The following is a 14,648-nucleotide window of genomic DNA, read 5'->3' as shown; positions in this document are numbered from 1 at the left end:
ATAACTGAAATTCCTCAGCCAGTTACAAAAAACCCGCTACGAAGGATTTTAGGTGCAGTAGGGTTATGCTGCCTGTGGATACCAGGATTAGGGGAACAAACCAAACCTCTGACAGAGGCAACAAAAAATGAAGCCATATTGTTGGTCCAAACCGTGGCGTGAGGGGTGGGCAACTTAGATCGTAAGCATATAATTGCCCAGCGATTTCTTTGTTTGGGGTCCCTCTTTGGAGGCACCTAGCTCAAGCTGTTGTTAATGTTATTGTTGTTAATGTACTAATGTTAAACAACATTAATAAAACGGACTTTATAGAAGAATCTCTTTTCAGCTTACTGATTCAGCGGAATCCTAGAGTCAAATCCTGTCGTGGTGGCTGGTGTGTGTAATTTCCGTAATGCCACTGCTGGCCAGATGGCCTCTGGAAATCCCTGCTCTCCGGACTCCCATCAGCTGCCAGAAGGCAGTCCACCATGTCACAGAAGATCAGAAAGGTCATGACGTCTGGGACACAAGTCCCCACAACTGTACGCATATCTGCTAGATTGTAATTTCCATTTCACAGTCATAAAATCTTCTGTTCCATTTGGAAAGTACGTAGCTGTTACAGCTGAAATGTTCTAAATTTCACCATTCCTACCCGCTAACATCTTTGGTACCTCACCAGGTTTGTTGTTTCTTTTCTTCCACAGAGATTATGGGATCTTGTCAAAGCACTCTCTCCTGCCAGTAATCTTGCTCTCTGGCTTGCGTGGTTAGGAGTACAGGTAGGACTGAACTCAGTAGGCTGCCTTTTTGTAATATTCCCTTGATAAAAGCCTGAAGGCGCACGCTTGGTAGAGGCAGCCAGCAGCTGACAACCTCCCATGAGATCGGAAACATCACCAGTGGATGTGCAAGAGATGCTGGTGACTGTGAAACCACTGCACGAACGACCATGTGTCTAACACCGAGCAATTTGAACCTGGTGCAGGGTGCTGAAGGGGAAGCCAGACGGACCAAGCAAGTGTGCTGCGAGATGCTGGGTGCTGCTCCCACGGCTGCAGTCACCCATTTCCGCAGATCCTGCCCACGTGGAAGGGCCCACTACAACTGCTAGTAGCACGACAGTGCTGTGTTGTGAAATAAGAGTGCTTTTCTGAGTCGACACAATGGGTGCTGGAAGTATTTTGGAAGCATTTTGGGGAGATCATATTCCTCTAGTTTAGAAATAGCTATCTACTGGGGAGTTCCCATAATGCTGTCTTCACCTCCAGTGGATCCAGCTGCCCCTGAAATCCAAGCAGGTACGGCTGTTTTTGCCCAGGTGACCTTCCAGACAGGCCACGAGTGGAAAAAGCAACATTGCTTCTCCTTTTTCCCTGGGAAGCAAGGGCTCACCATCACTGTTTATGGGGAAATTGTGTACGTAAGGAACGACACTCAAACAAACCGTTGGGGTCTACGCTAGAATGGCCTCTGCTCACTGCTATATAATTACTGTGCACCCCAGCCCCTGGCCCAGGAGCCCTGCACTACTAGAGCTAGACAGCAGGAATTATTTTTCCCAGGCCCTCCTTTCCAGTGGCTCCTGGCTAATAGCTGGAACAGGGTGGCAGCGGGAAAGCAGAGACAGGATGAGGCCGAGAGCAGCCCCCTAGGATTCCCTCACTAGCTCAGTTAATGCCACAGGGAACCCCCTCACACACACCAACCGGGCAAAGGGGCGATGTTGCCAGCAACTGATAAAAAAATCCACAGCTGGGCTCCAAAACAGTGGCATTAAGAAGCAGTCTCATCATCTGCAACACGAGTGATACCTGCTTTCCTCCTCACCTGGCTCCTGTGATTGGCTGAAGGCATCAACCAGAGATTTTCTACAGGGCACTTACCCACACTGTCACCCACACTGTGTGGATTTTACAGTGTCTAGTAAGATCTGAGCTCACCCACTGCTGGTCCTTCAAGTCGGTACACCCACAAGCCGGTGCACCCACAAGCCTTCCCCATCTAACAGGTTGCTTTCACAAAGCCTGTAGGAACTTAATCGTCTTTGAGAGCTCTGCCCCTTTATCTGACTGAAGTAACATACTCAACAACTGAATACAGTTGCAGAAAGAGCATTTTCTCTGCTTACAAAACTGGGTTAAGTACACGTGCAGGTTGCTACCTGTCCTCCCATGTTTTTTACTGTACAGAAGCTTTTCACTGCCTCACTGTGAAACATGAAGGACTAGAAACCCACAGAGGGAGGGGAGTTTCATGCATTCAGCTATCTTCCCAAACAGCTACTGCAAGAGTTGTTGTCACTGCAGAGGGTGTATCATACTGAAAGGCACTGTATATGGCAGAAGACATAGAAGGAAATGTCTTAAACTTTGCCTATGAACCCTACAAGGATCTAACTGGGAACAATTACAAAGAGTATCAATGAAAAAAATAAACCCTTTTTAAAAAAAACACATTTTAATTAACACAAAATCATTTCCCAGAAAAATTAAAGCTATTTCTTCCATCTAGGGATGACTGTATCATGGCAGCAGGACATCTGGTGCCACTCATTGGTTGTGGCGTTATTACCTTTCTCTCCACTTCCGACATTAGTCTTCTTTAGTGTTGGGACAGTGTTTCTTTCCTGCTAAGGTAGGCCTAATGCTTCTCTTGCATGTGATGCCATCACCACCTCTGTGTCATGTTTTCCCATAGTCTGAATTTACAAGTACTGGAACTGTGAGATATTTATGCGATCACTTTTATGAGTGGCTGTACGCTGGACTGTGAAGCTGTAGAGACAGGCATATTCTCACGAATGGGCACAAATGGGCAAAAGGTTGCTACCTTTTCTACTTTGAAGAGGTAACTTGCCATTAATGGTGTGATGAATGTCAACACAGTATCTGTCTTTTGATTTCACACCTTTAGGTTCACATCCTCTTGTGGAGCATGATCATTCCTGCAACTAAATTCAGAATTAGATACTATTTAATGTTTGCTCTCACACGGCTGCTCAGGGTCCACCCTCCAAATCTTGAGGACTTTGTGTGACTGAACTACTTTCCTTATCCAAGTTCTCACACATCTTAAGAACACCGTGCCTTCTGGTCCCGTATTTACTCCCTGAATGCTGCTTCCCGCCTTCTACCCTCACGGCCTTCCTCTCTTCCCTAGCCCTACTCCTGCAGCCCTCCCCGCTCGCTCCCGTTCCCCTCGCCGACCCCAGCGCAAACCACAGCCGCTCCCGCCCAGCCGCCCAGCTCCAACCGCATCTGCGGTAAGACCAGCACTGCTGGACCACAAACTCCTCCGCACGCCGCAAAACGCCAGTCGCGCCCCTCCCCGGCCTCAAGGCCCCAGCAATTCCCGGGGACACCTCTTTCTCCCGGGGACGAGGGCAGGGAACACCGGGAGGCGGCCGGGGCGCTACACCGGGGCAGGGGCGCCATCTTGTGGGGAAGAGGCGGCGGCCCGGGGACAAGGCGGGGCTCAGCACCCCGCTCCCTGCAGGCCATCGCTTTCGGCCACCCGCCCGCGGGAGGCGGGCAGAGTCACGACGCCCCTCGGTTCGGCGACAGGGAGGGGGACACGACGGGGACGTGAGGAAACCGGAGGGGACCGCCCCCCCCTCCTCCCCGCCCCGGCTCTCCTCAGGCGGCTCTCGCAGCGCGGCGGAAGGTGAGGGGCGGGGCTTTCGTCAAGCCAATCAGCGGCCGGGCGAGGGGAGGGAGGGGTGCCGTGGGCGGGCGGGCGCCTGCGCACGCGCCGCCCGTGACGCCCGATCGGCGGCTATGGTGGCTGCCGAGTGACACGTCTCCTTCCGCGGCGGTGCCCGGGAGGGGGCGGGGGCGAGACGCCCGTTCTCGCGGGATCCCGTCAGCGGCTGGTTCGGCCCCGCGCGAGCCGGGACGGCGAGACCGGGCCGCCGCCGGGGACGCCAGCGCCGGCGGGGGCGGGGGTGTGTGTGTGTGTGAGGGGTGTGTGTGTGAGGGGTGTAGGCGGTCGGCGCGGCGCTGAGCGGCCATGGCGGGGCAGCAGTTCCAGTACGACGACAGCGGCAACACGTTCTTCTACTTCCTCACCAGCTTCGTGGGGCTCATCGTCATCCCCGCCACCTACTACCTGTGGCCGCGGGACCAGCACGCCGGTGAGTCGGCGGCCCTGCCCCGGGGCCCGGCCTGCGCCTCCGCCCGCCGCCACGGCCGTCCCCACCCCCTACGTCCCCCCTCCGCCCCCCGCAGCCGCGGCAGAGCCGGGCCGGGCCGGGCCGTGCCTCCCGCCGGGCCCTCAGCGGCGCCGCTCCGCTCGGCCTGGGGCGCCTCGGCCGGCCCTGTGGGGAGCACGGCGGAACGCGACCCCGGGGGCTGCCGCTGCTGGCGGGGCGGGGGGAGAGCGGCGGGCTCGCGTTTCAGTCGGTGTCAGCCATTTAGCGGTACCCGGGGGCAGGCGGCAAACGGGAGGGTCCGAGCCCGCCTCCCCGAAAGCGCGCTCTGCTCCGCGCCTCTGCTCCTGCAGAGTCATTGCTGCGCTGGGGTCTAACGCTTTGTTTGGGGTTTTTGTGTTTTGGACTTCTTTTGTGTGTGTTCTCGGGGCGTTTCAGGGCGGATGACCTAAATTTTCATCGTGGGAAAAGAATGAACTGTTGAGTTGAGGCCAAAGAGGAAAAGTTACCAAGCTCTGCTTTTATATGCTGTAAAGTCACAGTGAGTGTGAAAATGGGGCTTTAATTTTTCCCGTTGCAAGTCATGGTTAAATGTCCAAAGTGATAGATTTCTGTTCCGCCCTTCGGGATGATGTTTTGTGGCCCCAAGCAATGTTAGAAAGTTTCTCTGAATACTCCTGAATTTCATTTCCACAGCCGCTTCCCTATTTGTTTTTCCTGCATCCCTCTATTCTTGGAAGGAGAAGGCATGTTGATATATAGGCTGCACAGGAACACGTTTTAAACGGCAGTTTTGAGATGAAAAAGGCTGTAGAGATAGTGTTTAGAGGTAGGATATTACATGCTCAGTAGAACAGGGACGCTTGATGCTGATTCCTGTCGCTGAAACTACTGACCTTTCAAGAACACTTGTGCTTTGCAATCTGAGAAGAATCCCTTTCATTCACTGCATCTTTTTACATTCAATGTGTGGTGGTTATTTTGTATCTTTGTATGCCATTTTAAATGGCTTGTGTGGTTCTGTTTAACTTAGTTTTATATGTAAAAGAAATACTGAATGATGAAAAATGCTGTTTTGGTGCTAAAACATAGCTGTTTACAGTCTTGGTTGCTGACAGACATGCCTGTGGCTTCTGACAGGGCACTGGCTAGGGAACCTCTTTGGAGGATTGATCTCTGCCCTCCAGATACTACCTGTTGTACGGCTGAGGAGTTAGTTCTTTCTGTTGCAAAGAAAGGTTTCTCTGCCTTGTCTTTCTGAGTCCTGACTGTTGCAAGAGTAAGGCGTTACTGTTGTTGAGGACATTTTGTAATCTTTGGGTTGATTTTAAGGAGCGGGGGATCAAAGAGAGGAGATAACTTTTTACTTCCGTAACCCTTCTCCAAAACTCAAGATTTTTGTTTTATTTTTGTTCTGGTGAAGGGTGGGAGGTGGGGGGGAGAAAATAGCTCCTTCTCTTGAATAATGTTTTACTTCTTCCGTAGTTCTTAGCAGCTGCTTCTTGGGAAAAATGATGTGACTTAGTTGAGATGCTGTGCAGAATGGTATGGCCAGCAGTGACACTCGGTGCCATTAACTTCAGTTTCAAGGGGCTAACAGAAGCAGGAAAAGCCATAGAAATGCTGTCAAACTTGGAAATGCTTTACTAGCCTTATATTTCATATTCAGGTATCCTTACAGAATGGCAGAAAATGAAAACCTAACGTTGGAATATGCTATATGGGTTGTACCTAGTTTCCAAATAGGCCTGCCATTAAATGTTGCTCATTTCTTTCCTTCTAGTCAGCATTGTCAAGTGTGTGGAGGGCCTGCTGCATGTCGTTCTGCAATTAGTGCTGGCTTCTTACAAAGCTGTATCAAACCATACTTTCCAAAACACAAAGTAGATTTTATTATGCTGTTGGTACAAAAATGACTCAACTAAGTGAAAAGCACCAGTCATGGCAATGAATGGAAATGAAAAAATGATTTCAGCCTCATAATTGTCTTAATGGATTTTAAAATGTGAGTATAGACCAATTTTTAGCATATGGTTCAACAGTGTGCCTACAGTCTTCTGTTTATGTTCTGTTCTGCAGGCTCTTTTTGAATAAAGATTTGAGGTGTTGTGCAGATCACATTCAGGACTACTGGAGTGCTCCCGTGCTTCATTATCTTGTTCCAGTTTAAGTGTATGGCTCTTTTGCCACTCGTTGCCAGCAAAATTCTCTGAATACTCTTCATACAGCTTCCTATGTGTTCAGCCATACCTGTTCCAGCATTTGAACCGGATTTCAGGAATTAATTAAAACCTCGTAATGATGCAAAGTATCAATTGTTTAGCTATGACTTCTTGCTTTTAGAATAGTTCACCAAAAACAACAGAACAACCCCAAACACATGTATAATTTCAGAAGCTAAGAGAAGACCTATGTCTTCAGGAGAGAAATTTTCCAGCACTGCTAGCTTCTGATCCTGTAATGAGCAGGAATATCTAGACTTTGATAAGAGATGTTTATTTTGATAGTAATTTAGAGCAGGTTTTCCAACCAGTGAGGAACAGGACGGTGCCAAACTGAATAAGCTCAGCCAAGACCTTTGCTCTCTCCATGTAGGACCAACTAATATTTTTGTTCTGCAATTGTGTTTTGTCCTACCTGTGCTAGAAAGTCCAGCGCAGAGATGCCTTTGTGGCCCTGGGCAGAGTTGGTGAGGTCCAGGTGGACTGGCTAGCTGTTTCAGCCTGCCAGGAGTGAGAAGGCTGGATCGGAGTGAACTTTTGAAGCAAATCACATGCCTGTCCTCCTCACTTCAAGACTCATTTGCAATGTGAACCAGAGTACCCGAAAGACGTTGATTCCTTGTACAAATACAATGCCATAGATTGCTGGTACTTGATACAGTAGGGAGCGCCAGTGGAAGGAGAGGATCGAGAGTGCAAAACATTAATGGCTCTCTTCAAGTGAGGTTTAGCACCAAAAATCTGGGAATCGCTGATGGTCCGTAACACTTTAGGATTTGTTCTGTGCTGTGGTTTTGTAGTAAATGCCCATAGAGTAAATAATAATAATAATAATAAAAAAAAATAGTGTTTGGTTTTGCCATAGTGAAGATTGGAAAGTAAGAATTATCTGTACTGCTTTACTACTTCAAGAGTATTCAAAATGTGTTGCCTAATGTCAGATTTTTAGCAGGATAGTTTTTTGGCAAGCCATTAAGATTTTGCTCTTAGCTCTTTTTAAAATAAACTTTAGAAAGGCCTTTTCAATACTACTGTCTTGAAGAACAGCATGATTTATCTTGTCTCTCTCAAGTCCTGAGTAAAATTTGAGCTGCTTTTATTTCCTGTGTGTCTAAACCTGCTTTCTCCAGGCATTCTGAGAGAGTCCATATGAAGTGTTGCTGCAGCCTGCAGTAGGGATCAATACTTATATTTGTAAGGGTTTTGCTGTGGTGTGGAAGTCGCCCTGTGAACTGTCCTATAATTTCATTACCTCAGCTTTGATAAACCAAACAAGCAGGTAATTGACTTTGTAAAACAGATTTGTCCCAACGACTTTATCTCCTTGGTGTTCATTGTAGAGCTAATAAGGCTCTTGTAAAAGGTTAATTGTTCAGCTTTGTCTTGGGCTGCAGCTTCATAACTGCTTCAAGGTAGCAGTGTTCTAACAGAGCAAGTCTTGTATTTCTCCCCCTCCCTTGTGCCAAAGAGAGCACCTGAGCAGTGTGAGGGACTGGAAGGAATTCATTTGAGCTAAAACTAATTTTTGGCACATTTTTTGTGTGTTACTTTGAATGAGTATTAGTTTCCGGGTAGGATTCACTTTGTGGATGTCAGGGATGGTGCAGGATGTGACTGAGCTTGGAGGGGGAGAAGACTGATTCTTTTGGTGGTGATGATGGTGAAACTGCCATGTTGTTTATCCTTGACTTGTATCTTTAAAACATATATGTGTGTATATGTGTTGTATTATTAAAAAACCCCCAACCAGTTCATACTTTTTGTGGATTACTTGCATTTTGGCTAAATATTGGTATAACTTTAACATAATTACTGTGAGGAAAACTATTGCAAGGACTGTTCTTGATTTGGAAGAAAAAATACAGTTGTTAAAAAGTAAGTCTGGTGCAGATTCATTTCTTAACTAAAAAGTATTTTTGGAAATGAGAATTTTTGAGTTGTTTTTCAAAAAGTTAAGAGTTGGGGAAAAAAAAATATATGTTTTTTCTCAGCAGTTAGGGATGGATAAATGCCCATCAAATATTTTTGTGTTGTTGGACTTGCTTTGAACCAGTTTCACTGTAGGCTTGTGTGGATTAAACCAGCAACTAGAAATGAAATGGAGAGCAAGAGGTAAATTAATTTAGTTGGAAAATGCACCAGTTATTGTACAATGCTGATGCGTATGCTGAACTTTGTGTACTTTTTGACTTATACCTGTGCTGCTGAATTGAGACACATAATTATAAAGCTGTGCTGAAACAGGTGCTCGTAGATTGTGATGTGCTTCATAGTTAAGTACATCTATCTGTGAAAGCTTGTCATTTCATCCAATTTTTGAGTTGATTTAGGTTTACATTAAATAAATTATCCTGTTTTAGGGGACTGGGTATTCATAATGTGTTACAAAGCTGCTGGAAAGAATAAAAGTCTCTATCCTGAGTCTTTTACAATAACTCAAACAGAACAAGATGTTGAAAACAGTTCAAAACCCCCAAAGAATAATAGCTGTGAATGCAGAGCTAACGTTAATGAACGCTTTCTCTTGTAGTCTCATCTCTGAGAGAAAAGAAGCTGTAGGAGCTATTCTGCTTGGAACATGGATCTTCCTTATTGAAGTGTAAGGACAGAAAAACCTACTGTAGGAATGGAAAAAAATGAGCTGCTGCATTTTTGTGTCTAGAAAAAAAATACTGATATGAAATGGATAAAAGCTGTTCAGTTTACTTTCATTCTGATAGAAATTCATATAAAGTGTGGTGGTTTTTTTTTGGTTGGTCTCCATCCCCCCCCATCTATATGTTGTCCTGTTGCTCACCAGTCTTTTTCCCTTGCACCCTCCCCTCTCAAATGTTTCTGTTTCTGAGATGTAGCTAAAGTTTTCTTCAAGAACACTAGGCTAACACAAAGAAAAACTTAAACAAATCTGGTTAAAGGATGCTATTCCCTGCTAATCTTTGAAGATGCCATGCCTCTAGGAAGTAGCATAGGTAGTTTGAGATCTCCCATTCTATTCCAAACTTTTTGTGTTGAGGCTGGGCAAAGTACAGAAATACTTAAAAAATATAGCTTACTAGGTGACTATTAAAAGGGAGAATAGAATATAATGGTGATACTTAATACTATTTTGTTAATTTTTTACTATGTTCTATTTTGAAGCAGTAGGGTTTTTGTATACTACTGTAGATAGGTAATATTTGGCACCTGTGTTCAAAACCTCAACAGAAATCCTGAAAAAGTTCTTCTGTAAAGGTTTACTGTATTAGAAGCCATATTTCTCTGTATATTTGCTCATTATACTGGATATTTCTATGTAGTAAATAGGAAGGTTTCTTTGTAATTTTTTGGTTCATTTTTCATCTGTAGATATTAAGGCTGTCTTCAGAGATCCATATTAATCCCCTGCTTTAAGATGGAAGTAGAGGAACTGAGGCTATAAAGTTTATTTGGCTCTTTAAGGACAAACAGTGAGTCTGCAATTTGGATATGACTCAAGCCAATGTAGAGAATGCAGGCAGCATTTCTTCTACTTTATCTGTAATGGAGTAATAAGCACTTGAACCTTACAGCAGCTGCAGGAGAGGAAGGGCACCTAATACTGTTGCTCCCACTCTGGGGTAAAATTCTTCTGTGCTGCTTGTAATCCTCTGGTGAGAAAAGATTGGTTGGAGTAGGTTAACTGTGACCCCTGTCCTTGCTCACAGCTCACTGAAATCTTACTAACCCTACCTCAAAAGTATTTCACAGCATTTTGGTATTTTGTAGTACAGGGTAGAGGTACAGGATGCTGGTAAAGGACAGGATGACAACACAGGATCCCATACTCATTGCTAACGCTAATGTGGTGGATGAGCATGGGTGTGAAAACTTGGTATCGTGAATATAAGCATTTTATGCCCATATGTGTGTGTGCTTATCCTCCCCTGTTAATACAACCTTTGAGCATTGTGTCAGGAAGTGGGAGGAGAGTCAGTGAAACTCAGTTATGTGTTTAAAAACTGTTATTACATATAAATTGAAATTTTTTGAGGTATTGAGAGATTGAGCGTACTATGGTTAACTTAAATAATTTCAAGTTCAGAAAAATACAGCTTATTAGGTGACTATTAAAAGGGAGAATAGAACATAATGGTGATACTTCATACTATTTTAATTTTTTACTATATTGCTGTTTGGAAGCAGTAGGGGTTTTTGCAGAAACACTTGAAGAAAGGGCAAACATCATGAGATGTCATTAGTAATGCCTAGCAATTATCTCTGAAAATACTTTTCAAAACAAAGCATTTGGACAGAGTTATCTAAACTGCTCTGTTATTTGGAAAAAAGGCATGTCTTTTCATGGCATTTTTTTGAAGTATTGTAATCTTATTATAAGCATTGTAGCCTCCTAGCAGTAAAATAAAATTAATAATCTTGTATTAGAGATTAGTTGAGTAGCTTCAAGACTGTCCAGAACACTTAATTCTGAAAAGCTTTTTGTTGCAAGATCAAGATCAAGCTATTAAAGAACTTTATCTCTCATTACATGTACATGAAAATAAAGCTGTTTCTATTTTTTTTTTAAATTCAACTTTTGTTATGGAAGCTTATGAAAACAGCATTGTAAAAGTTTTATTATATACCTTGTTGTTCATTTTCTACTTGCTGCAAGGATATCTTGACTACTGGTGTAGATGACACTGAACTATCAGGATGTACAGGCTGTGTATTAGAGGATTCAAGTTAGCACTGTTTAACCTGATACATTCAAGGGTAGTGTGATGGTTCAGTTATGGTTTCACAGGCAGCTAAACCATTCTTGTGGGAGGAGCAGGAATTTGAGAGGAACAAGGTAAATGATGAGGAATGGGATCAACAGCGATTCCAAAGTGAGGATTTGGGGGTGGGTTTTTTGGTGGGTGACTTTTTTGTTTGTTTTTGTTCTTCAAATTCATGCCTGTGAAGAAGGGTGCAGATCTGCAGCAATTTGAACAAGTCTAGACTGGGGCTGCTGCGGTGTCCTTTCACCCTGAGGTGCTTCCTTCTCCCACTGAAGGATTTGTAGTCCTTTCCCTTGGTTGTTAGCCAGGACCGGACACAGATGTGCCTGCATTTCATGGTGAGGGAGGTCATGCTGGTTGGACCATATCAAGAGTAGGGCGAAACCCAAAATAGGTACTTCATTTCTTTCCTGAGCAAAAAGATTCACCTCTGCACCAGTCAGCTGAGAAGATGGAAGAGGTGTTTTGAGATTTTCACTTAATATTTCCCTTGTACAGAAAATTACTTGCAAACGTTCTAAATATATATCTGCTGGAGGTGATGCATTTTAGATTCAAAAGATGCCTTTATCTTGGTTGGCTGGTTGAGCTATTTGAAACTAGGATATTTGCTAGCATTGTGACTTCTGCAGAGGCTTACCAATAAAGTTTCAAATAGCAATTTTTTTTTTTTTTGAGAAACGAGAGTGCGTATACTGTGTCAGGTCAGATGTCGTCTTTACATGATATTACAAAAGTATATGCCTCAATGAGGGTATAACATGGCAAGCATAAATGGTGCTTCCTTTGCATATTCTCCCAGTTTTCAATGGTTTTCAGTTCGGTGACTTTTAGTGTAGCGTCTGTACCATCCTATGGCAAGGAGTTCACCAGCTCTGCTGCCCAGACTACAAATAATCACCTTTGTTTTGCATCTGCTTCTGATTTTATTTGACAATCCTTATTTGCTCTACTGGAAGGGGCAGCAAATATTCAATCCTGGCTGTCGCTTATGTTTTTTACAGCCTTCCGTTACCTCTCCTTACACTTTTCTCTCTCCCAGCTGAAAGATTTGTAGCTTATATTTTGAACATAAACCTTCTCATATGTTCGATGGCCCTTGTTCATCTTAATTGAATGTTTTCTAGTTGCCCTTCTTTGAGAGGTGGGGACTAGGACTGTGCATCATACTCAAGGTTGTACATACCTTAAGCTTATGTGGTAGAATAATGTTCTCTTCCTTCCCTCACAGGAATGCTCTAAACATTTGCTTTGCTTTTCATAACTACTAAGCATTCAGCTGAGGTTTTCATAGAACAGTTTCTTACAACATCAAGTTTACATTCCTGAGAGGTAATGTTCAGCCCTTACATATATAAAATTAGAATAGTCCCCATTGCTCTTCACATTTTCATACTGTGAATTCCATGTGCCATGCTGTAGGCCACTTGCTTGATCTTTACAATTCTTCAGGATACCCTTGCCCTTGTTACCCAAATAAGTTAATATCATCCAGAAGCTCTATTTTACTGCTCACCCCTTTACCCAGGTTACTTATTAGTGAAATGCAAGTATCATAGTTTCAACATAGACTCCTGTAGAACTGCTGGCAATTTTCTTCTGCTGTGAGAACTGGCTATTCACTCTATCTTCTAGTCACATATTTTTGCAATAGATGGTTTTCCCGAAAGACTTCTAATAGGAACCTTTCAAAAGCCTTTTGGAAACCACAGACTGTATCAGTAGGATCTCCTCTTCCATATGTTTACTTCCTTCAGAGGACACAAGTTTGTAAAGCTCACCTTCTCTTTATAAAAGCCCCACTGATGATAAATAGATGTATGGTACTTAACCCTGTGTCTGCTAATTCTGTGTCCTTTATTATAGTTTCTTCAAGGTGTGCATCAGAACAATGCTGAATACAGGCATTTTTAGTGATTGGTGGTATGCTAAGTGACTTTTGTCTACATTTGTTTTGGATTGAATGTGTTCTGGTTTCCTCACCCCACCAAATTGATAAAATAAAGCTAATAATTAAGGATGTGTAAGTCTTGGAGCCCAGCATTGTTGATTTAATCTAAAATTGTTAACCTTGACTCATGTGGCTGTTGTTCCATATTAAAATGGCCAGTTTTCTGATTCCTCTCAGATTCCATTAAAGTTTTGCTGATGCACCTGTAGGTCTAGCGCTACTGTAAATCTGATAATTTAGGTGATGTAGCTTTAAAGTTACTATAGTTAGTCCCACTGACAGTTTTGTCAGCACAAATGAGACCGTATACTAATAGGAAGGAGAAGGTTTGGAAATGGCTTGATTAGGAGTAATGTGGAACTGTGCCCTGAGACCAGCAAGGCTGACTAAACGGAAAGTCCAAGTAAGTAAACTCTGAAAAGAAGTTAACTTTCAAGATGTTGAATCATCTTATGTTACTATTTATTAAACTCTTTAGTAACAAATGTTATCTTTTGGTCAGCAAATGTGTGGAACAGTGTGTGAATGAAAAGTTGGGTTACTTCTTGTCCCTTTTACGCTTGATCTAGTTGCTGCAAAACATGCTTTAGAAAAGCAGAAGCGTTATTAAGGTCTTTCACAGGACTTCCTGCAGTTTATGAACTGCTTGCAGTTTTAATAGTTAATAACAATATGTTACTCAAAAGCATTTTTTTGATTATTTCTATGAATATTTATTTACTAGACAGGAAAAATCTCTTTGAAAATAACTGGGGTCAGATTATTCAGCTATAAACATTTTAGTGAAGAGGCTAACTTAGACATGACCTCTTTATAGATAAACTTGGGGTAATGAGGACAATTCTTACAATAACAGACATTAAAATTAGAAAGCATCTATTCAGATAATTTAATTCTTCACTGACATGGTCAGTTCAAAGTCCTGAAATGTGCTTTCTAGTTTAAAAAAAAGTAATCTTAATTGAAACACTAGTGGTCATTTGAAGGCTCTTGGATTTAAGCAACTGTATTTTAGAATGCTTTTAAATCAATTTAATTTGCTTCATGCCTCATAATTTGGGGTTTCACACTAGAAGTCAATCCTATTATAATAAGGTTTGAAATTATTTAGTACTTCAGAGGAGTTGCTGACTTTGTGAGTTACTATGAGTTTGAATCCTGCCTCTTAGTTGCTGGGGAAGATGGGTTACTGCTTTAAAATATTGTTATCAATGTTTGTCAGTAGTTTCTTTTGAAAGTAAGTGTAGGGTTTTTTCCTAATCCTGTGATATTTAAATTATTCCCAGATACCATACTATATCCCTGTGGAGTCTATTTTACAATAATTACCAAGGAAAATGTCAATAGAGTTAAGCAAAAATGGCCTAGTAAGGCGGTAGGGTAGCATTTTCATACTTGTATTTATCACCTGTTATCTAAGAAATGATTCTGTGATTAAAAAAGTAAATTTTTAGAGCGCCCCAGTTCAAGTCCTCAGTAAATAAATTGTCCATGCAATTGTTTAATTTATGTGATTGTTGAAGTACGAAAAAGTCCAAGACTTCACCTTCTGCATATGTATGTGTATACATTGCATATATGTATTCATATACATAGCTGTTGAA

At 43.0% G+C, this 14,648-nt stretch overlaps 1 protein-coding gene across 1 annotated transcript in view; it reads left to right on the top strand.

The window, feature by feature from the left end:
- The first annotated feature begins 3,938 nt into the window (after window positions 1-3,938).
- The window catches only part of SEC63 (SEC63 homolog, protein translocation regulator), a 60,841-nt gene continuing 50,131 nt past the window's right edge, over window positions 3,939-14,648 (top strand). Inside the window, exon 1 of the mRNA XM_049817800.1 lies at window positions 3,939-4,117. Within this exon, the coding sequence (XP_049673757.1) occupies window positions 3,994-4,117 (124 nt within the window). The 5' untranslated portion in view covers window positions 3,939-3,993. The remainder of the gene's footprint in view (window positions 4,118-14,648) is intronic.

The sequence above is a fragment of the Accipiter gentilis genome, chromosome 15 (assembly GCF_929443795.1).
Source record: "Accipiter gentilis chromosome 15, bAccGen1.1, whole genome shotgun sequence".
Taxonomy (NCBI): domain Eukaryota; kingdom Metazoa; phylum Chordata; class Aves; order Accipitriformes; family Accipitridae; genus Astur; species Astur gentilis.
The sequence above is the reverse complement of the archived record's forward strand: the minus strand, read 5'-3'. Positions and strand labels throughout refer to the sequence as shown.